This window comes from Haliotis rubra, unplaced genomic scaffold, assembly GCF_003918875.1.
Source record: "Haliotis rubra isolate DU_JTF1 unplaced genomic scaffold, ASM391887v1 Scf1219, whole genome shotgun sequence".
NCBI classification, from domain to species: Eukaryota; Metazoa; Mollusca; class Gastropoda; order Lepetellida; family Haliotidae; genus Haliotis; species Haliotis rubra.
Window position 1 is genome coordinate 185,783 of NW_025765136.1, and position 22,683 is coordinate 208,465.

The 22,683-nt window shown below is 43.5% G+C and overlaps 1 protein-coding gene across 2 annotated transcripts in view; it reads left to right on the plus strand.

The window, feature by feature from the left end:
• Nucleotides 1–22,683, plus strand: part of LOC124265858 (leucine--tRNA ligase, cytoplasmic-like) — a 62,621-nt gene that overhangs the window by 12,248 nt on the left and 27,690 nt on the right. For both annotated transcript variants that reach the window (XM_046700700.1, XM_046700701.1), the window contains exons 11-17: nucleotides 683–759; nucleotides 2,129–2,182; nucleotides 3,417–3,557; nucleotides 4,895–4,972; nucleotides 6,537–6,622; nucleotides 7,266–7,414; nucleotides 22,451–22,589. In XM_046700700.1, the coding sequence (XP_046556656.1) occupies nucleotides 683–759; nucleotides 2,129–2,182; nucleotides 3,417–3,557; nucleotides 4,895–4,972; nucleotides 6,537–6,622; nucleotides 7,266–7,414; nucleotides 22,451–22,589 (724 nt within the window). The remainder of the gene's footprint in view (nucleotides 1–682; nucleotides 760–2,128; nucleotides 2,183–3,416; nucleotides 3,558–4,894; nucleotides 4,973–6,536; nucleotides 6,623–7,265; nucleotides 7,415–22,450; nucleotides 22,590–22,683) is intronic.

The window sequence follows — 22,683 nt, forward strand, 5'->3', positions numbered from 1 at the left end:
TACACAGTACTACACACAGAGCTGCAAAGTGCTACACAGTCCTAAAAGTATTACACATACAGAGCTCACAGTACTACACATTGCTGCACAGTACTAAACAGAGCCTATAGTACTACACAGTACTACACATTACTACACAGTCCTATAGTACTACACAGAGCTGCAAAGTGCTACACAGTCCTAAAGTATTACACAGAGCTGCAAAGTGCTACACAGTCCTAAAGTATTACACAGAGCTACAAAGTGGTACACAGAGCTACAAAATACTACAGAGAGCTACAAAGTGCTACACAGAGCTACAAATATGCTATAGAGCTACAAGGTACTACACACAGCTACAAAGTGCTACACAGAGCTACAAATATGCTTTAGAGCTACAAGGTACTACACAGAGCTACAAAGTGCTACACAGAGCTACAAATATGCTATAGAGCTACAAGGTACTACACACAGCTACAAAGTGCTACACAGAGCTACAAAATACTACATAGTGCCTTAGTGTCTCTACTTTTACAGACAGGGAAGAAGTTCTATCACTGTGTTGAACTGTGTAACATCAGATTAGTATAACAATTACATTTATCCTAAAATCCTTGTTTTTGTTCAAATTGTCCACTTATTTCAGTATGAGCCTATAAGCTGATGTTTTATGATACTCAGTTATCGTGTGTATGTGATTCAGGGACAGGTATTGTGGCTAGTGTTCCCTCAGATTCGCCTGATGACATCGCAGCTCTCCGAGATCTCAAGAAGAAAGAAGTTAGTATACTTTTTAATTACAAAAAATATATTGCGTTTTTAAACTTATCCTATCTCACGGTATGCACTTCTCTCTCTTCCTTCGACCATGGCGTGGAAACGTGCTGTAGGCTAAGTTGAATCAAATCTTCTGGACTCTCTCCCAACTGTTCGCTGCCCCCGGTACCACCCACTCCACTTGTGCTGTGTAAGCCAAGGGGTTTATAAATCAGAAGCAACTTATCACAAGTATTGGAGTTTAGCAAATTGGGAGTTAGTGCTTTCTCCTGGCCTCCTTGTGTGTAGGGACCACCCACTCCTAGAGTTTTTGTGCTGTGTAAGCCAAGGGGTTAAAATCAGAAGCAATCCTATCACAAGTATTGCGACCTCACGGTTGTAGAGTTGACACAGGGTAATCTGCGGCCCACCAGCCAACCGTGGGATAATGCATACCATGAGATAGGATAAGTTTAAAAAATTGGAAATTTTAACTATAATTTGTATATTTATATACTTATCCTATGGATGCCCACCCAACCTTCCCCACATCACAGATTACTGGGGGCTCCAAGTCGAAAATGACCATCTGAGCGCAAAGCACGTTTCACAGAGATGATTGACAGGTCCAGTGGGGGGAGCCATCGGGTGGGAGAGAGGCCAGAAGATTTGATTCAGCTTAGCCTACAGAACGTTTCCACACCGTGGTCGAAGTAAGAGAGAGAAGTGCATACCATGAGGTAGAATAAGTATATAAATATACAATTTATAGTTAAAATCTGCAAAATGTGAGCCAGGAGTGATACCAAATTGAGAATTTTTGAAAACACAGCAAGTCTATCTGTGAACTGAACCCTGTCAGCACAGATGAAACGCTGGTTTGCCTGGTTAAACATTTGTATATTTACACAATGTTGTGATATGCCTCACAGTGCAGTGTAAGTTATGAACACTCTGAAAATACTTCTTTCGTCATTCGATGTTTGATACAGGAAAAGTATCAGGATTAGGTGTCTGACTTTGTGTGCTGGCGATTAGGTCCCTGACTCTGAGGGTGTGTTTGTTCAAATCCTTGATGGGACTCAACCCTCCAAAAAGAACTAGAATTTGTACTTTACTAAGAAAGTGTAATCCCAAATGTTACATGAAAAGTGGCCAGTGATCACTATGCTGAGCTTTGTTGCTACCTGTAAGTATTAATTTCAGATTAAATATTATGGCTGGTATGCTTCATATGCAAATTATTAGAATGGGTCCTAGCCAGTTAGATTCGAAAATCTGCAGGAGTTACGATAACTTTGTGACAAGTGTGACAAATTCATGATTAGAGATTGATGTTTGTGTTAATGTCTTTACTGTGTTTGCTGTGATTATTATGTTTACTTTGTTCCAGCCTTTCAGGCAAAAGTATGGCATCAAGGATCACATGGTGTTGCCCTTTGAACCCGTGAGTATCGTTTTCAACAATCAATTGAGTCATACATACTTAAAGGGGCTGCCATGGTTCAGTCGCTGCAATGTGCCATGCAGATTTACCTCCCATGGCCAGGACAGGTCAAACCTCTGATTGTGGGTTTGGGTCCTGATTTGCCTTGATGCGAGTGAATGAGTGAGTGGGTTCAGTTTTATGCCGCACTCAACAGTATTCCAGCTATATGTCGGTGATTGGTAAGCAATCAAATCTGGACCAGACAATCCAGTGATCAACAGCATGAGCATCGAGATTTACCTTGATAATCATGATCATGTTTCTAGCTTTGTCAATATCATCATGACCCTACCTGAGATCGTAGATGTGTGGTAAACATCTTAGACATGCATTCACATGTTTTCGTGACATGCCATGATAAAACTGGAATGCTGTTCAAAGTGATGTTTAACATCATGTCTCTCACTCACTTTACATTTTGATGATACCTGTGGGGAAGTATTCAAAGTGGTCCAAGACAAGTCTTAGAACAGCATTTGGAAGTGATGCACATTAAGGCGAGAATTTATGGATGTCAAAATAAAGAAGTTGACTTCTATAAATCCTCGCCTCAATGGTCGAAGACAAGACAGAGACAGGAAGTGTCAATGTCCACACACTTTATTTGTACGCTGTTATAGACTATCATGTTGATTGTCCATAATTTCAAAAAATAACCATGATGGTAGTCAGTGAGCGAAATAGTTTCCAAATTTTGCTAGCCAGTCGGGCTTCACTGGTATGCCTGAAAGTTACTAGCCCACAAAATAATTCAATAGCCCAAAATTTGAATGTAGAAACTAAGCAAAAGATTACAAAAACAGATGAGAATAAGATCTTGTCAGCATGACACAGGTTTCATCATTAATCTGCTAATATGATTAACATTTTCATCAGGCCATAATCTTTCATGGTTTGAAAGTGTATAAGAACTTATCAAGTAAGGAGAGAGATATATTTACAAAATGACTCCATGAAAATTGACTGTGGAGATTTACTGGCCTGATTGGATTTTTACTAGCCATTGGCTAGTGGGCAAGTGGCTATTTCGCACACTGATGGTAGTACAGTATCAGGAACTGTTTGCTGTCTCCTTTCCAGGTACCGATCATAGACGTTGATGGGATAGGATCCTTGTCTGCTCCAAAACAAATAATCATGATGTTGATACAGTATCAGGAACTGTGCTTGATGTTTGCTGCCTCCTTTCCAGGTACCGATCATAGATGTTGCCGAGTTAGGAGACTTGTCTGCTGTCACCGTCATTGACATGTTGAAGGTCCAGAGTCAGAATGACCGTGGCAAGTTGTGGGAGGCCAAGGAGATGGTTTACCTGAGGAACTTCACTGAAGGAGTCAGTAATCACAAGCATTGTATTCATGTTATATCTTGGGCTATATGTTTTGTGAATACACTCTGAGAAAAGGGAGGGCACTGTAAGTGGTCTCTGGTACAGTCCCTGTGATTTTGGCAATGTATGTTGTAGGTTTACCGGTATTTACCAGTTCAGATATGAAATCGATACGTATTGCAATACGCTGATCGAAACCAGTATTTCAACATGCATTCGGAAAACTTTGTAACACTCTGAAATTTTCGGATATTTCTGTTTTTAACACCGGAAGTTAAGTTAGGTTTGAAGTTGTGTTCTTAATATTTGTTCAAGTGTTTCGCAATGTTTTGGATCTGAATGTTGTAAATATTTACTCATTTTTAACCAGTGATCTGTGACCAGGTCAAGTTGCTGTCTAAAATCTCAGGGCTTTTTTTCAGAGTGGAGAAACTAGTTCAATTGTTCTTTTCCTTGTTTCATTTGTGCCAAATAATATTTATTTTGTCGTGATTAAAAAGTTTTTAGTAAAGCGTAATCAAGAATAGTGATTTTGTTGTGTTTTTACTTTATAAATCAAGCATTAACTCGATTATAAATAGTTTTGTTACACAAAAACATTCTTGCAATATATTGCAATATGAATATTCTCTGCAATACCCACCCCCAGTATGTTGGTTGTGGTATTGAATTCCCGATATGCCATTATTTAATACTGAGATTTATAAACATCTGATCAGACTTTGTAGACTTTCCTGGTTGCCATTGTACAAAACAACCATTAATGCTTAGACTGTCGTACCTTAGTGATAGATTGCTTTTGTACAACAGTACCCTAGTGAGCAGACTAGTGTGTCGTGGCACTATGGGCTTAGAGATGACACAACTTTATGGATGATCAACTTCTTTATTTTAACAATAGCGACGTTTCGGTATAGGTTCTAAAACCGTTTTCAAGCATATGGGGGAATGACGGGGTACACCAGTTTATATACAAGATAAGATAAAGAGATAACAATAACAAGGGTGGGGAAACAAAGCATCAAAGAACGTTACATAATGAGCTACATCTTGTATATAAACTGTATAGGGTAGCCTAATGGTTAAAGCGTTGGCTCGTCATGCCGAAGACCCGGGTTCGAATCCCCACATGGGTACAATGTGTGAAGCCCATTTCTGGTGTCCCCTGCCGTGATGTTGCTGGAATATTGCTAAAAGCGGCGTAAAACCAAACTCAGTCAGTCAGTCTAAAATGCCACTCAAACAAAACTATGGACTTAGTAGTGAGTCACCACTTCTTTCCAGTTACTTTTACTTGAAGTTTAACTGAATTGTTACTGAGGTTTCCTTTTCTATTCCAGATCATGAAAGTTGGAGAGTTTAAAGGTCAGAGGGTCCAGGATGTGAAGAAGAAGATTCAGAAAGGAATGGTAGCCCAGGTGAGTGTCAAATAAACCAACCGTGTTTAAGTTTGATGAAGTCACACCGTAAATTTCATACCTGCATACCAGTTTTTATTTGGAACAAACAGCTTTAGCAATTCAATTTCTTCCTCTGAAATATCCTTGCTGCTGTGTTCTCATCCTCTGAAATGTCCTTGCTGCTGTGTTTTCATCCTCTGAAATGTCCTTGCTGCTGTTTTCATCCTCTGAAATGTCCTTGCTGCAGTGTTTTCTTCCTCTGAAAGGTCCTTGCTGCACAGTGTATTCTTCCTCTGAATGTCCTTGCTGAACAGTGTTTTCTTCCTCTGAAATGTCCTTGCTGCACAGTGTTTTCTTCCTCTGAATGTCCTTGCTGCACAGTATTTTCTTCTTCTGAATGTCCTTGCTGCACAGTGTTTTATTCCTCTGAAATGTCCTTGCTGCAGTGTTTTTTTGAATTCCTTCTGCAAATGTCCTTGCTGCAGTGTTTTCTTCCTCTGAAATGTCCTTGCTGCAGTGTTTTCTTCCTCTGAAATGTCCTTGCTGCAGTGTTTTCTTCCTCTGAATGTCCTTGCTGCAGTGTTTTCTTCCTCTGAAATGTCTTTGCTGCAGTGTTTTCTTCCTCTGAAATGTCCTTGCTGCAGTGTTTCCTTGCTGCAGTGTTGTTCCCCTTTCTCTGAAATGTCCTTGCTGCAGTGTTTTCTTCCTCTGAAATGTCCTTGCTGCAGTGTTTTCTTCCTCTGAAATGTCCTTGCTGCAGTGTTTTCTTCCTCTGAAATGTCCTTGCTGCAGTGTTTTCTTCCTCTGAAATGTCCTTGCTGCAGTGTTTTTTTCTCTGAAATGTCGTCCTTGCTGCTGCAGTGTTTTTCTTCCTCTGAAATGTCCTTGCTGCTCTTCCTCTGAGTTTTCTTCCTCTGAAATGTCCTTGCTGCAGTGTTTTCTTCCTCTGAAATGTCCTTGCTGCAGTGTGTTTTCTTGCTTCCTGAAATGTCTCCTTGCTGCTGTGTTTTCTTCCTCTGAAATGTCCTTGCTGCAGTGTTTTTCTTCCTCTGAAATGTCCTTGCTGCAGTGTTTTTCTTCCTCTGAAATGTCCTTGCTGCAGTGTGTTTTCTTCCTCTGAAATGTCCTTTGCTGTGTTTTCTTCCTCTAAAATGTCCTTTTCTTTTTCCTCTAAAATGTTGCTGCAGTGAAATGTCCCCTTGCTGCAGTGTTTTCTTCCTCTGAAATGTCCTTGCTGCAGTGTTTTCTTCCTCTGAATGTCCTTGCTGCTGTGTTTTCTTCCTCTGAATGTCCTTGCTGCACAGTATTTTCTTCCTCTGAAATGTCCTTGCTGCAGTATTTTCTTCCTCGGAATGTCCTTGCTGCACAGTGTTTCTTTCTCTGAATGTCCTTGCTGCACAGTTTTCTTCCTATGAAATGTCCTTGCTGCAGTGTTTTCTTCCTCTGAATGTCAGTGCTGCACAGTGTTTTCTTCCTCTGAAATGTCCTGGCTGCAGTGTTTTCTTGATATGCATGTGTATTTGTCAGATCTATGAGACATTAACACAGGATTTCAGCAAAATTTGAATGTTTCCTGTTTCAGAAAGAGGCTGTCCTGTACATGGAACCAGAGAGGAAGGTGATGTCACGGTCTGCAGATGAGTGTGTTGTAGCACTTTGTGATCAGTGGTGCGTTCTGGTGCTGTGTCAACGGTGATGAGTCAAACAGTGTGCCAGGACGTATTAAACTTCGGTGGAACCCACGAGCACTGGAACTGTGCTGGCAAACTAAGCTGCATTATCATAAAATGCATGTCATAATGTCCCAGCCAACCGTGAAGATCCGGGTTAGAATTGGTTTTCAACAACCCATGTTTGTCATAAGAGGTGACTAATGGGATCGGATGGTCAGGCTTGGTGACTTGGATGACACATGTCATCATATCACAGTTGTGTAAATCAAAGCTTGTGATGTCAATCACTGGATTGTCAGTCCAGACACGACAGTTACCATTAAGATCTTATAGCAGGAATAATACTGTGTGAGGTGTTAAACAACAAACAAGTGAGTGAGTAAGTTTTTATGCCGCTTTTAGCAATATACCAGCAATATCATGGTGAGGGACACCAGAATTTTCACACATTGTACCCATGTGGGGAATTAAGCTCGGGTCTTCGGCATGACGCTTTAATCATTAGGCTTCCCTGTCGCCCCCAAAAATTACCAAACAAACCAAAAAACACCTGTCGAGGGACATTAGACTAGAATTTCCATATTCCTTGCTTTGCTGCTAACTAAATGTATATCATGGTATTTGCTGGACACTTGCAGGTACCTGGATTATGGAGAGACTAAATGGAGAGCTCAAGCTGAGGAATGTCTGGCGTCAATGAAGACATTCCACGATGGGGTTCGCAAGAATTTCCAGGCTACACTGGAATGGCTGCATGAGCATGCCTTCTCAAGGTCATATGGCTTAGGTGAGTTACCATCACCAAGGATTTCACAGCAGAGCTACCTCAAACACCCATGGAGATTCTAGGTTAAGATGAGTGCTGGTATTCGCTTACACTGACTGACTGAGTTTAGTTTTACAATTTTAGTTTTCTTTTAGCAATATGCCAGCAATATCACGGCGGGGGACACCAGAAATGGGCTTAACACATTGTGCCCATGTGGGGAATCGAACCCGGGTCTGCGGCGTGAAGAGCCAACGCTTTAACCACTAGGCTACCCCACCGCCCGGTATTCGCTTACAACCTGCGATACGATACATCACGATACTAAAATGTTTGTCACGACATATATTGCCAAAGTATTGATAATAATTAAGCAGAATTTGTGAATGTTGATAACATGCGAGGGCTCTGTCTTGACATATGAATCAGATATCATCGCAAGGATAATCGCTTGATTTGGCAATATCAAAGATACATATCATCCGCGATACTAAAATCTTAAATTCCTAACAGCAGCTTTTATCCAATCAGGTTTCTATAAAACACCTGCAGAAAGATCAAAAACAAAACTATTTTCAAAGCCACTGCATGATTTCTTTTTCAACGTTCACTAGTCCATTCGGAAACAAGATACTCATTCTCTTTCTTTGTAAAGTTATACACAGAATTTGTGAATGTTGATCGCGCTAAGAAACAATGCCAGATCGCCCCACCCTCACCGCTCACCGTTCTCAATCGCCTCCTGACTTAAGATTTTATGGAGGCTTCGCCGATTCCTATTTATCTACGAGAACGTTAGAAGGCTTTTAGGGGAGCTTCCCTCACCCAGTTTAAGTTCTCATGAGGCGTATTGTGCAGGGTGGTAATGACGATATTCTCACGCCAGACCTGCGATCTACATTATCTCGTAGGTCTGCTTCTTGAGCGATCACAGACTTCGAGAACTTCTAAGCATTCATCGTTGAAGCGGGATCGGGCGCTGTTGGAACGTACTCCGCTCTCCTCTATTTCCACGCTGGGAGGAGTCGTTCTAGGTCTCGCTTCACTTTCCCGAAGCCGCCTCATTATGGCTAAAACCGCTCACACAGCCGAAGCCGTCTCATTATGCGAAACGGCTCACATGGTCAGCCGCTCACCAGTACATCTTCAATGGGTTCACCTGACCGAACTGATTCACGAATCAAATGGGTTCACCTGACCAAACTGATTCACGCATCAAGAAGGGTTCATACCAGGACGGAACGGGTTCACATTCCGACTCAGTTCACCTCAACATAGGTTTCTGTTCGACACACCATCAGCGCTTTTGATTCGTCTTCGAAGTCGCTCAGTCTCGCCTGGTCGAGGTGGTTGGCCATCGATCCGTTTCACCTAGCCGTAAGGTGTGTTTTCGCCAGAGTGATTCTCGAAGTCGGTCTCATTCACTTTAGGTGAATCAGGATATCCCGCCTTGTCAGTCTAGACTCAGTAGCGTAATTTTTGGCAGCACACTGTAACAATATTTACTTCCTCGGATCCCCAATCGTCATGTTCCTGGAGCAAAACGTTGTCGAATGTGCTCCCTTATTAAGGACGCTTTTAGAGCATGTAGACATACTTGCTCCCGATGGCTGGCAGACAGAGCTCGTTACACTTCAACAGTTGATCACCCGACAAACCCCGCTTTTAACGACCGGTATTAATCCGCTGCCGTCCGCAGTTTCCCATGTCGGACGGTGATAATTTTATGGGCTTATCATTAGATGTCTCACCGTGGTTCCGCCATCAAAACGTTCTGTGTTGCCAGTTGACTCACACATCCGATCTATTTCAAATAAATCGCCGAACCGACTACGCCATCGAATCGGGTTCGCCATATACCTCAATGGATTCACCAGACCGAACCGCTTAGCCATACCGTAATGGATTCACCACACCCAATCGGTTCGCCATACCGGCGGGATTCGCACACCCAATCGTTCGCCATACCGTAATGGATTCACCACACCTAATCGCTCGCCATACCGAATGGTTTCACCAGACCGCAACATCAAATTGCCGTAACCGGTTCACCCGCCCGTGAATCGGTTCGCCATACCAAATGGATTCACCAGACTGAACCGATTCACCACACACCGAATGGATTCACCAGATCAACCGTTGGGCCACGCCCGTATGTGAATACCGACATTGACTCAGTTTGCCATAATATTAAGACCGTTTCTTATCGCGAAACAGTTCACATCATCGATTCAATTCACAGCAAAACGTAAACATTTCACCTCACTGGTTCATCTGAGCGTTCTAGATCTCTCCATCAGCTGAGATCATTTAACCGTTCGGATTACGAACCGATCCAGATCAGTCACCGATTCAGATCACATCGGACTGATTCAGATCACGCCAACTTTCCGCTCACCACCCTGAACTGATTTACCAGCCGCCGGCCGTATCGTTTCACCAGGTCGAAGCTCCCTATCGCCGAACCAGTTCACCTGGCCGTTCAAGATCAATGTACATAGGTAGTAGCTATGTGCTTCACCATGCCGATTTGATTTTACATGTGTTGTTAGTAGCGCAGTCATCTAGAGATACCACGCCGGCACTTGACGCCTGGCGATCCCAGTTCTCAAGAGTCCTCCGTGACCGGAGCTCATCTCATTCCAGATTTAATCTACCATCCGATCTTCACTTTTGATGAATGATTCAGTTCAACGATTCTACCCTTTCGTAGATATCAGTTCTGCAACCACCGATATGGTATAACTAGATACGCTTTGCGAGCCAGGAATACTATAATGACAGCCCGATGAGTCTTGTTACTACAGACTACCGTAACAGCGTGTTTGTGTATCACTGGAATTGCAATTGTTGCAGACAGCTCGTCATCTTCAGCTCCCTTTGTTTTACATGATAAGCAAGTTTCTGGACAGATAACAAATGGATGAAGTTCTTTGCATGGTACCGCAATGTTTTGTCAAATAGCCAGCATAGCTCAGCCCGAATTTATGGTTATGACTCTCCCGGTTAACTAAAGACCATGTTGTCCGTGATGTTTTGTCACTCGTGTGTAACGCTTTGCAAATGGCGGACTACTGTTTGTTTACCGGAATTTTGATGATTAGAGTGCCTATGAAGTGCCCTTGCAGAATTCTCTTGGTCCCAATCGGATACCAAGTCCAGCCTATAAATGCAAGTAACAACGAACGCTGCCATTCCTATAAGAGTGACTGTGTCGATTTTGACAGCCAGTCGAGAGAGACTGCTATTGAGGGTGACGGACAGAAACACCCGTGAACGGTTTGCCTAGTCAAGCACCGAGTTCAGAGGTCACTGCATTATGCAAGGATTGTCACCAGGCAGCGATCTACTACCTATATCACTCCACCTGGCGCACCATTATTTTGTTCGACCAAAAGAAACGCTCCTGAGGTCACCCGATCCTCACGATTTCTACAATTTGTTTATAATGTGAACGCCCTGTAGATTGACTGACAATCTCCATGCCGAACATATTACATTGAGCACTCCGCCAGAACTGACGAAGTTGCTCGATTTATTGAACGTTCTTATATCAGGAGATATCTTTTGTCAGAGGCAAGAGTGGTTAGACCTCTCATTTCCCTCGACCCGCGATGGCCGTGGGGTAGCCCTAGTGGTTAAAGCGTTGACTCGCCACGCCCACGACCTCGTTCGATCCCCCACATGGGCACAATGTGTTAAGCCCATTTCTGGTGCCCCCTAGCCGTGATTTTGCTGGATTATTGCTAAAGCGGTGTAAAACTAAACTCAGTCAGTCAGTCAGTCCTTTCGACCTGTGAGACGCCTACCTTCACATCCGGATACATCCAGATCTATTGGAAGTATCTTCAATTTACTTTTATGGGGCGTCATTGATACCAATGGAGGATCCTGCTGTATGGGCATATCGCGCAGCCCCGTGGGTTTTTACTCAGATACCCATTCTGTTAACCAGCTACCTGCATTGTCGGCTGACAATTGACAACAATATCGACGACTGTGTTCAAGCCCAGCAGGATCCAGTCGTCCTTCCTTTCCACAGACAGTTCATCATCAAGTTGCTCACGCCAATTAGGATGGCTGCTAAATTCGAGCAATCAGGGGTAACACCGACCGCTGTTTCTTCTTATTGGGACAATATTCAACACGCCAGATCATGATGTTTGTGCCCCAGGAGAGGTGGGACAAGATTCAGTGCAACGACCACTAGTGTTGGTCCAACCCACACCTTTTTCGCCAGTGGCAGAAGTTACTAGGGTGGTTGGCGCCGGCACAAGTGCTGACTCGACAGGGGCCAGCTGCAGCTTGCCCTCTTCAGATGGTTCTGTGCCCACATCGGGACGACAACCCCAGGAGTTGATTCGCCTTCCGCACAACTACATTCAGTCTTTTCGTTGGTGGCTCAACAAGTGGAATGTTTGTGTTGGAGTCTCTAGGTGCCCTTCATACCGACTCAACACCTATTTGTTGGCACATCTTTGCAAGCTGGGGGCCACTTTCTCCATCAAGTGGCCTAGCAGTGGTCATCAGGGAGAAAGGGCCCTTCATCACAACGGTTAATTGGAATTCAGCATTGTCATTATCGCATTTGTTCGGCACTCGACAACCATCAGCTTCAGCGCAGATGATCACCAGTTACATCGTTTCTGCTTTGTGTACAATCTGAATAAAATTCTGAATTTTATTTCTGATTTGTGTCTTCGATTCTTCTGGGACTTGTGAGTTTCGATTCAATTACCTTTCACTCTCCACGGACGGTGTCTGTGGGGTTGTGTCAAGCAGGGCTGGCCCGATACTGGTCGCCAGACCTTGGAAATCATGGTAATGCGACTGTTTACACTCGCTAAGCTGCGTCCTTTCACTTTCATGAAGGTAGTGACTGAACACCACATTGCTCGAATCCCGTCCCTGGAGCACTTGTGTTTAGTAAGTCAATGGGTTCGAACCGACCATTGCAGGTCTCGCTTTTGAGACGCTGGAGGGTCGCCACCTCACTTACTGTCCTCTGCTCCACGGATTAATTACGCCAGTAAAGTGAGTCACTCGAAGTGTTACACTTCAGAAGGCATTACCTTAAAGCATCGCAAGAGCCGCCGTCTGCGTAAGAGACTGTTTATACCCTTGTCTACTGCTTCCAAGGCGGAAGTCTCTCGCTACAACACTCTCATATTGGCTACGCAGCCACAATACCTACGAGCCTACACTTTTGCCGGTTTTGCCACCACCTACGGCAGTTAACCCTCATGAAACCAGGGCATTGGCTTTACTATGGCGTTGCATAGCAACTGCTCGTTAACTGCCATAATGGAGGGTTGTTTTTGGCGATCTGACACAGTTTTCTTCGTCTCATTACCTCAGAGATGTGTCGGTGACGGATATTCAAGGCCTTCATCAGTTTGGACCACTCGCCCTTGCCCAGCAGTTATCAGCGGCACAACATCGCAGATAATGAACTTCCTTGTGTTCGATGATGCTATATGGATCCCACTGTGCAGTTGATCCCAAGTCGCGATCGCTTCTGCTTGTGTACAATCTGAATAAATCTGAAAACTTTTCTGATTTACGCCTTCCCGGATTTAGATTTCTCCTCTCATTTGTTTGAGACTACAGAGAGTGGCCACCTCACTTACTGTCCTCTGCTCCACGGAGTAATTAAGTCAGTGAAGTGAGTCCTTCCCGAAGTGTTACACTTCGTAGCTGCTCATGCTCCTAAGTGCCTATACACATCTATGTGATCTTATTGTGGTAAGTAATGGAAGTCATAAGATGATGTTGTGGTACTGAACGTTAAAATTGTGAGTTTTACCGATTCAATTCTCTTTCACCCTCCTCGGACGGTGTCTGTGGGGTTGTTTCAAGCAGGGCTGGGCCCGATACTAGTCGCTAGACTTTTATTACGGGGTACCTTGGAAATGGCGTGGCAATGCTACTGATTACACTCGGTTAAGCTACGCCCTTTCACTTTGTGAAGGTAGTGACTGAACACCACATTGCTCGGGAATCCCGGGTCCCTGGGAGCAATTGTACTTAGTAAGTCAATGGGTTCGAACTAACCCTCGCACGTAGTAACTTGGTAGTTATTGGCCTACCTTGTAGTTGCTTCCTACGGTTGTTTGGGCATAACACTTAGCTGTTATCGCTTGAATTTCGGGTAATCTATGACCCACCTTCCTACCGTGGATAAGTGCAAGTCGCGGAGATAGGATAAGTTTGTGGGTTTGATGGACTAGTGAGCACGACTGACACAGAAGGCACGCACAGCACGGGAGAGGGGCAAGGTAGGCCTTGGAGCAAAGTTTTAATTCGTTTCCACTCATGGTCGAATGAAGAGAGAGAGGTGCAAGTCGTGAGATAGGATAAGTATATAAATATACAATTTATAGTTAAAATTTTCAATTCTTGCATATATTTTTTTAAAGTTTCCCACCTGTCAATTTGTCTGTATGATTTCCCCCCAAATGTGAGTTGCACTGAAAACAAACCTTCGCGGCTGCAGACGCTATCTTTGTTGACACTGGCATGCTCTGTTGTAACGGCCCATTGGCTACTGTGAAAATGCGGAGCCAGAAAAGGGAGGTAATAAAATTATCGGGCCGAGCCATAGATGCATCCAGAGTATAGTGGAGATTTATCGGAACATATACCCTGGAGATTATCGAGGAAGATTCTTCCCTTCCTGTATTAAAAGTCTTGTCTTGCCAGGCAAACTGATGACTACAACATCAAAGACACTTAAATGTGGCATTGATGGCTCCCGGGGTCCTAAAGATTTAGATTTTGAGATTAAATCTAAGATTTTCCCTGATGATGTTTCTAGGTTTGTTTTACCCATGAAGATATGGCTTAGAATTGATCTTCAGTAACCCATGCTTGTCGTAAGACTAACGGGATTGGGTGGTCAGGCTCGCTGACTTGATTGACACATGTCATCGTATCACCATTGTGTAGATCGATGCTCATACTGTTAATCACTGGATTGTCTGGTCCAGACTCGATTATTTACTGACCAGCGCTACATAGCTGGAGTATTGGTGAATGCAGCGGAAAACTAAACTCACTCGCTCAATGTTTGTGAGCACCCTTATGCTGTAAGAGATCAGTTGTGTCAGAACCACGACTTCATCCATCATTAAACTGACTTGCAATGATATGACTTGTGATATAATGATATATCTGCATGTTGTTCATCCAGGCTACAGCTGTGCCCTTCAGTGCAGCGCTAACTTGGGTGTAGTGCATAATAATGCATGGATTCGCTGAAGGAATATAATATATTCTTTTACTGGGCATAATACTCAATATGTTATATTTACTATGAATTATAAACAACTATAGTATGACCAGAAACTATTGAGAATTTTAGGAATATGTTTAATTGGATTTCTAGTATAAACAACCTTGACCAGCTATCAAGTGCTTGGTTTCATTCAAGAGAGACAACTCTGTTAATCCTTTTTCATTAGTTTGTGAAGAAGAGTTATCCCACTTTGTTTACTTGCTAGCAGACGACATTTTCAGTAATCCTCAGTATGGATGATTTAGAGAAGAGGAAGTTGATTTTAGAGGATTATAACAAGGACATCAGATCAGCTGAAGTGATTTCAAGTAGAACAGGCATCCCTTTGTCCACTGTTTATCGTGTTTTGAAAAATATTTGCAAATGGATATGGCATTGAGCACCAGGGAGGCACAGGTAGGCCCAGAAAATTGACTGTTGGTGACAGGAGGCGGCTTGGTTTTCTGGTTTCTAAAGCCATACGAAGGAGTTTAGAAAACTTAAGGCTGGATATGATTGATAGAGGAACTGTGGCTGTCTGTAAAGAGACAATTAGAACTGAGCTGCATGCAATGGGTTGGCTGAAAAGTCAAGGAATTTCATCACCAATCATGAAACCTGAACAAAAGGAGCGAAGGTTGAACTGGTGTTTACAGCATAGAAATTTTAACTGGGACAATGTGATTTTCTCAGATGAAAGTTCGGTGTGGCTGTTTCCTAATACACTGAAATTCTGGACCAAACAAACTGAAACACCTTTGTATCAGCGCCCAAAGTACAGTCCAAAATTTAACGTGTGGGGTGGCATATCTGTGTTAGGGGCAACGCCCCTCTGTGTGTTTACAGTCTTTAAATTCTCAATATGTTCTGGTTGTACTACTATTGTGTAATCGGGGCGGTGGGGTAGCCTAGTGGTTAAGGCGTTCGCTCGTATCGCCGAAGACCTGGGTTCGATTCCTCACATGGGTACAATGTGCTAAGCCCATTTCTTTGTCCCCCTCCATGATATTGCTGGAATATTTTAAAAGCTGCGTAAAACCAAACTCACTCACTCACTATTGTGTAATCATATTTTTCCTTATCCTGACTCATGCTTATTGCTTGTCTTCTTCTTCTTGCGAACAAAGTGGAACCCGTGTATCTCCCAATTGAAGTTCCCTTCAATTAAAAAATCACTAATTAGTACTCACCACGAGTTACCTCCCTTCCACAAGCGTGGGAACGAGGGCGCCACCTGAACCCTTGTGCCTCACTCTCTCCTTCTTCGCCCAGTGAGCTGGACGTGAGAGCGCCTGTGTCTCCCAACACACTATATCCTTTATTTATATTTAGTTTAGTACCTCTTATATTCAGTGATAGAGGTGTATCTAGTATCCTTATTCAACTTGCATTGATTATTAGTTGTGTTTCTGCTGTTTTATTCACGGTTCGCCGTGTTTGTTCAGCAGTTTACGTTAATGAGAATCTGCACAGGTTGTAAACTACGTTATTCCGCTACCGATCCACATTTAAAATGCCCTAGTTGCATTACTCCATTGTCTATTGTTTCTCGTTGTAAATTATGTATTAATTTACCAATTTCTGCCTTTGATAAATATTTATGCTCCGTTTTGAGACGGAAGGCAGATAAATCTCTAGTAAACAATCTTCAGTCATGGCTAATAGATCGGAAGCTATTATACCCTGTCAACTGTTGACTGACGACCCGCCACCAGCTGGTGGCCTGCCGGAGTTTCCCTCGGGGGATAAGCTTGGGACGCAGTCCGCTATGTCCAAGAAGCGACCTGCATCTCAAGACATTCCGTCTTCACAGTCTAAGACTAGGAAAGCGTCCACATCATCTCAACGTACGCTTCGAACCCCCAGGTCCACAGCTTCGTCAAAAGGGAAATCTACGAAAGCTACAAATAATTTTGACTCCGATATTCTACCTGTCTCAGAATTATGTTTATATGATGATGACATTCCGATTATCATTCCAGATGTATGTCATAAGAAACGTCCAGTATCTGCTACCGTCACTACAGCACAGATCAACACGCAACCAGAGATGCCTACGCTGACGCCTGAGTTTATGATTGAGGGTCCCATCAATTTCACAGAGAGGCCACCCTCAACGCCAGCGCAGACTGTCCCAGAAGACCTGGTTAACCAAATCATGAGACTGATGGAGGACCGTTACGGTTTACAGAGGCCCCAGAGCCACGGGCCCCAGAGCCCAACCCTTAATAAGTCATACAGGGCCCCAGAGCCCGCCTTGGCTTCGCGTAGGGCCCCAGAGTCCACAAACGCGCCTCCGCGAAGGGAAACCCAGCCCGTAGTGATCACTTCGCAAAGGAAGTCCCAGGCCGCCTCTGCGAAGGAGCTAGAGCCTCTCCAGTTGCGAGGGACATCGCGGAGAAGGAGCGCTTCGCCGAGCCCACACCCTGTAGAACACAGAGGTCGTTCGCGAAGCAAGCGCTCATATGTCGATTCGGACACTGACTCGATACATTCGCGAAGGTCGCGAAGGCTAAGTGGCTCCATATCTACCTCGCCCAAAAGATTTAGAAGAGCTTGCGAAGTCCCCAGCGTTCGCCGAGGATGTCTCCTCCAAGGTCTCCTTACACTAGCCACTCATCAGTCCGTTCACCACAGTCCTCTCATAGATCTTCCTACAGATCTAGGACTCCGACATGTGACCCTACATCAGAGGAAGAAGGTATTATTTTCTCAGAGGCTGAATTTGGATACTGGATGGTGAATGAGTTACATCTTGCTTCCCCATCGAAGAACGAGAATTCAACTCAGACTTACCTGATCAAGGATGATGATGTAGACAATATCACCTTACCTCCTATTGACCTGATTGCAGCGGTACCAGCTAATCTGGATACAGCCTGTTCCAAATCTTCGAAAGTCCAATCTACACATTTCCCGGTCTTCAATGCCAAGAAATTTGCTGGACACAATATGGACCCCTTTTTCAAGGCCCAGGATATTGATGACAACTTTAAATTAATCAGCGATGCCAAGTCCAGAAGTTACAAAGTAGACGATCGCAAATTCGCTCAACTAGATACCATCGCCAGGAGAATGTTCTTTGGATTGAATAGATCTAGAACGATTAATGAAACTCTCATCACCAAGTTCAAGAATTCTACAGAGGAGGAAGATAGAATGATCTACTCAGCTCTACTCATGCAGAAAAGAGACCACCAATTTCTTACAGAGCACCTGTCAGCGCTTACTGAAACTACTACCATGGCTCGTCAGCAAGGCTTACTAGCCTCCTGCTCTTGGGATAAGCAATTTACAGAATCTCTATACACAGCTCCATTGTCATCGCCCTTACTGTTTGGTGGCAACATAGACAAGGTCTCCAAAGAAGTATCTAAAGACTCTTATGATCAGATCCATGGATACCTTAGCGAACGTCATTAAACAGTCAACACAGAGATACTCGGGCAAGTCTAAGTTCTCAGGGCTACAGAAAGCACGGGACAAGAAATTAGCTGCAGCTAAAGATCCCAATTTAGGGGAGGATCATCTAGAGGCAGATCATCCAGAGGTGCCCTTGGATTTAGACGATGAAATTCAGGTTCGGAACGACTGGAGTCTTCCACCCCCAGCCGTTCCAGTACAACCGTCTCAAGTGGGTGGATGCCTTCAGCTACACTGGGAAAACTGGGGAATACTACAAGATCCATATGTATCCAACATCCTACAGCAAGGATATCTAATACAACTCAAGGCCAAGCCTCCGTTAACAGTCAACCCACAGGGTTCAACGTTCAACCGGCACAACTACCTATGTTAAGAGAAACAGTACTTACTCTACTAAACAAACAGGCCTTAGAAGTTCTGGATCAACGAAACATCGTACCAGGTTTCTACTTCCCAGTTTTCCTAGTGCCGAAGAAAAACTCCAAGGAGAAGTTTCGTCTCATATGCAACATGAGCATCTTCAACAGAGAATATCTATGCAAACCACCAACGTTTCGCATGATACACTTACCGAAACTTCGGCATTTAATTCGATCCCAAAGATTACATGGCCAGCATAGATTTGCAAGACGATATCTACACATTCGATTCATCCCAACTCAAGGAAATATCTAAGATTTATCCTAGACGGAAACATTACCAATGGAAGGTTCTTCCTTCGAATCACATCGCCCCTTTGGGTATTCACAAGAGTGACCAAGCCTATTGTCTCATACCTACATCGTCAAGGTCTTCGCAGCGCTTTTTACCTAGACGACGGTATACAAGTGGATCCAGATCCACAGCATCTCAGACTACAGCTGAACTTTATAATCAAGCTACTAACACAATTAGGATGGTTAGTAAATCTACTCAAGTCGGACCTAGAACCAACGCGATCTGCAATTTCTAGGTATACGATTTCTAACAGCTCAGAATCGTATTGTAGTCCCGGAAGACAGATGGATGAAGATCCAACAACTTATTCCTCAAGCCCTACTCTCTCCGTTACCACTACGACAGTGGCAGAGCCTATTGGGACTACTCACATCAGCTCAAGACTTGACAGTCAGAGGCAGGCTTCAATTACGTCCGTTACAAGTCCTCATCAATGCTCATCTCGAGGACCCTCTACCATTCAGTCTACCAGATTATGTCAAACCACATCTACTCTGGTGGACCAAGAGATTGAATGTTTGCGCAGGCGTCTCCTTAGTAGAGCCGGGAATCGAACACACATCTCTACGTAGACGCGTCACTACAAGGTTGGGGAGCCCACCTTGCTGGCAGGACAGCGTCAGGCCTATGGAGCAATCAAGAGAGCAAATGTCACATAAATCTGCTAGAGATGCAAGCAGTCATAAACGCCATAAGTCACTGGAGCAACATACTACAGAACGCTCAGTTGATGGTTCACACAGACAATTCAACAGTGGCGTTTTATGTGAACAAACAAGGTTCAACAAGGTCACAGAACCTACTGACTCGATGTTTCAGACTGTTCGATTTAATCGACAATCTAAACATACACGTCAGAGCTTGCCACATTCCAGGAGCAAAGAATGTATTAGCAGACGCTCTCTCTCGGCCACACCAACCGTCGCCGACAGAATGGATGCTCCACACAGAGATATTCAATCAAATAATCATGGAAATAGGATCTCCACTGATAGACCTATTCACCACTCGATTCAACAAGCAACTGACAACCCTCGTGTCGCCAGTGCCAGACCCACTAGCATGGGCAACGGACGCACTAAGCATATCGTGGGAGAGACTCAACGTGTACGCTTTCCCGCCTCCAGCATTGATCCCACAAGTCTTACAGAAAATCAGTCAAACGCAGAGCCTCCATCTGATTTTAGTCGCGCCCTACTGGCCAGCAAGAACTTGGTTTCCAGATCTCATTCAAGTAATGGGAAAACCAATTCTTCAGCTCCCACAACGCCAATCTATTGATACATCCGCACACCAAACAAGTGCACGAAACACCAGAAGCATTCCAACTTCACGTATGGATTGTATCAAGGCATGTCTGAATAAGAGAGGTTATTCTGCCAGAGCGGCTAAAGTGGTCACGCTTGCACTACGTAACTCAACTCGTAACTTGTACAATGACAAATGGCACAGTTTTGTCAATTACGCTGCTAAGAAAGGATTTACAGCCAGATATGCTACACATCCTCAAGTGGCAGATTTCTTATGTTATCTACGGCAAACTAAGAATCTAAAAGGCTCAACCTTGTCCACTTATCTTGCAGCTATAAGTTCTGTCATAACTATGCGAACGGGCGTCAAGTTAACAAAAACACCAGAGTTACTCGCTTTGTTACGAGCATTCCGATTGGAGGATCAGAAACGGAAGTTTCACGCTCCAGCCTGGGATCTAAATATAGTGCTCCAACACCTCACTAGTGAGGCTTATGAACCATTGATATCTACATCGTTTGAATCACTGACCCACAAAACCTTATTCCTGTTAGCACTAGCTACGGCTGCCAGGATGTCAGAGATTCACGCATTGGATTACGAGAGAACACGCTTTGATGATATTCATAACATCGCTCATCTGGGACTTCGCTGGGATTTTATAGCTAAAAACCAACTGCCAGGTCAACCAGACAGATTATTCCACGCCCCAGCTCTCTCATCCATACTTGGACCGCATGATGATACGATGGATCTATCACTATGCCCAGTGAGGGCACTGAAAATATATCTCCAACGATCCAAACAGAGCAGAGGGAAATTCAAGAGATTATTTATCCCTATATCTACAGCTACGCAGAGACGGAAGTCTCATGACTACTCACGATCTCTATCTGGATCAGAACTGTCATACTACGTGCCTACAAGGCTGCAGGACTCGACCTCCAAGAGCTTCTAATCCTCACGAGAATTAGAGCTAGCCTCAACTCTCGCTCTACATGGGAATTGCTCGTTGAATACCATAATGGAGGGATGTTTCTGGAGATCCGATATGGTGTTTGCCAACCACTATCTGAGAGATATCACCACCGAGGACGCCTCAGGTATCCACCATTTCGGGTCCCATGGTCCTCAGCTCAACAGTTGACAGTTCCACGGAGAAGATAAGTCTATCTTACAGATTTTATACTTATCTGATAACAGTACTAATAGCTACATGCTATCTATATATTTTGCTTAAGTTTAATTTATTATCTTAAGCTCAGTACTATGGTTTTTATATCATACTATATATAAGCTTACAACTCCTAGGAGTTTTGCTACTATATATATGTTCAGCTTAAGTTTCATCAATCCTTAAGTGCAGTCATATGGTCATATGCATAAATGTATTAGCTAACAAACTCTAAAGAGTTGGTTACTATTATACAGCTTAAGTTATAATTATATCTTAAACACTGTACTGTACTATTATAGCTTAAATATATGCATATCTTAAGCTTAATACTTTGGTTAATTTATAAAAGTATCCACTATAAACTCACAGAAGTTTATACTATCACATTAATAGCTTCAGCTTACATTAATGTTGTATATACTTTTATCATATTCAATAAATTGTAATAACCTTTATATGGCAGCTGATAAGTTAAACAGCAGGAATTCATCAGTTCAGTGCCTTTATGAAGTTCCCATAGGGGTATTACAATCATCACAGTTCAAATCACTAGTTATTAAAATCCAAAGTATATATATTCCCACCTCCTTTTTCAATGGATTCTACAAGTATATAGCATGAGTCAGGATAAGGAAAAATATGAAATTCTTAGAGTAAAATTAATATTTTATACTTATCCTGACTCATGAGGTAAGCCCTCCCGTCCTCCCCACTTAACACTTTGGATTTCTTCGGAAAAATAAAGTGTCGGGCTCGAAACAAAAGGAGAGAGTGAGGCACATGGGTTCAGGTGGCTTGTTCCCGCGCTTGTGGAAGGGAGGTAACTCGTGGTGAGTACTAATTAGTGATTTTTTAATTGAAGGGAACTTCAATTGGGAGATACACATGTTCCACTATGTTCGCAAGAAGAAGAAGACAAGCAATAAGCATGAGTCAGGATAAGTATAAAATATTAATTTTACTCTAAAAATTTCATTTTTCAAACTCTTAATGCAAAGGTGCTAGATAAGGTTGTAGTGGACAGATCGTGTTTGGCTGGCAGGTTATGATCTACTGTGTTGGCCATTAACACCCTTCAAATCAGTTTAATGGCTGATCTTCTGTCCTGCACATCAGTTATTTGGGCCCCAAGGTCGGCATTGGTAATAGGTCACTCAAGACAACTTTCATGCTTCATTCTGTGTCTGTGAGGGATAATGACTGTTCCCAGGAACCAAGATCCCGTGGGACCCCGACCACCTGGTTGGGAGTTTGTCCGACTCCACTGTCTACATGGCCTACTACACTGTAGCTCACCTCCTCCAGGGCGGAGTCATCGATGGAAGTGTTGTCGGCCCATCCAGCATCAGGTAAGCTTTAGTCACTAGGAAGTTCCCTGTGTCGGGATGGTTGATGGAAGTGTTGTCGGCCCATCCAGCATCAGGTGAACTTTAGTCCCAAGAA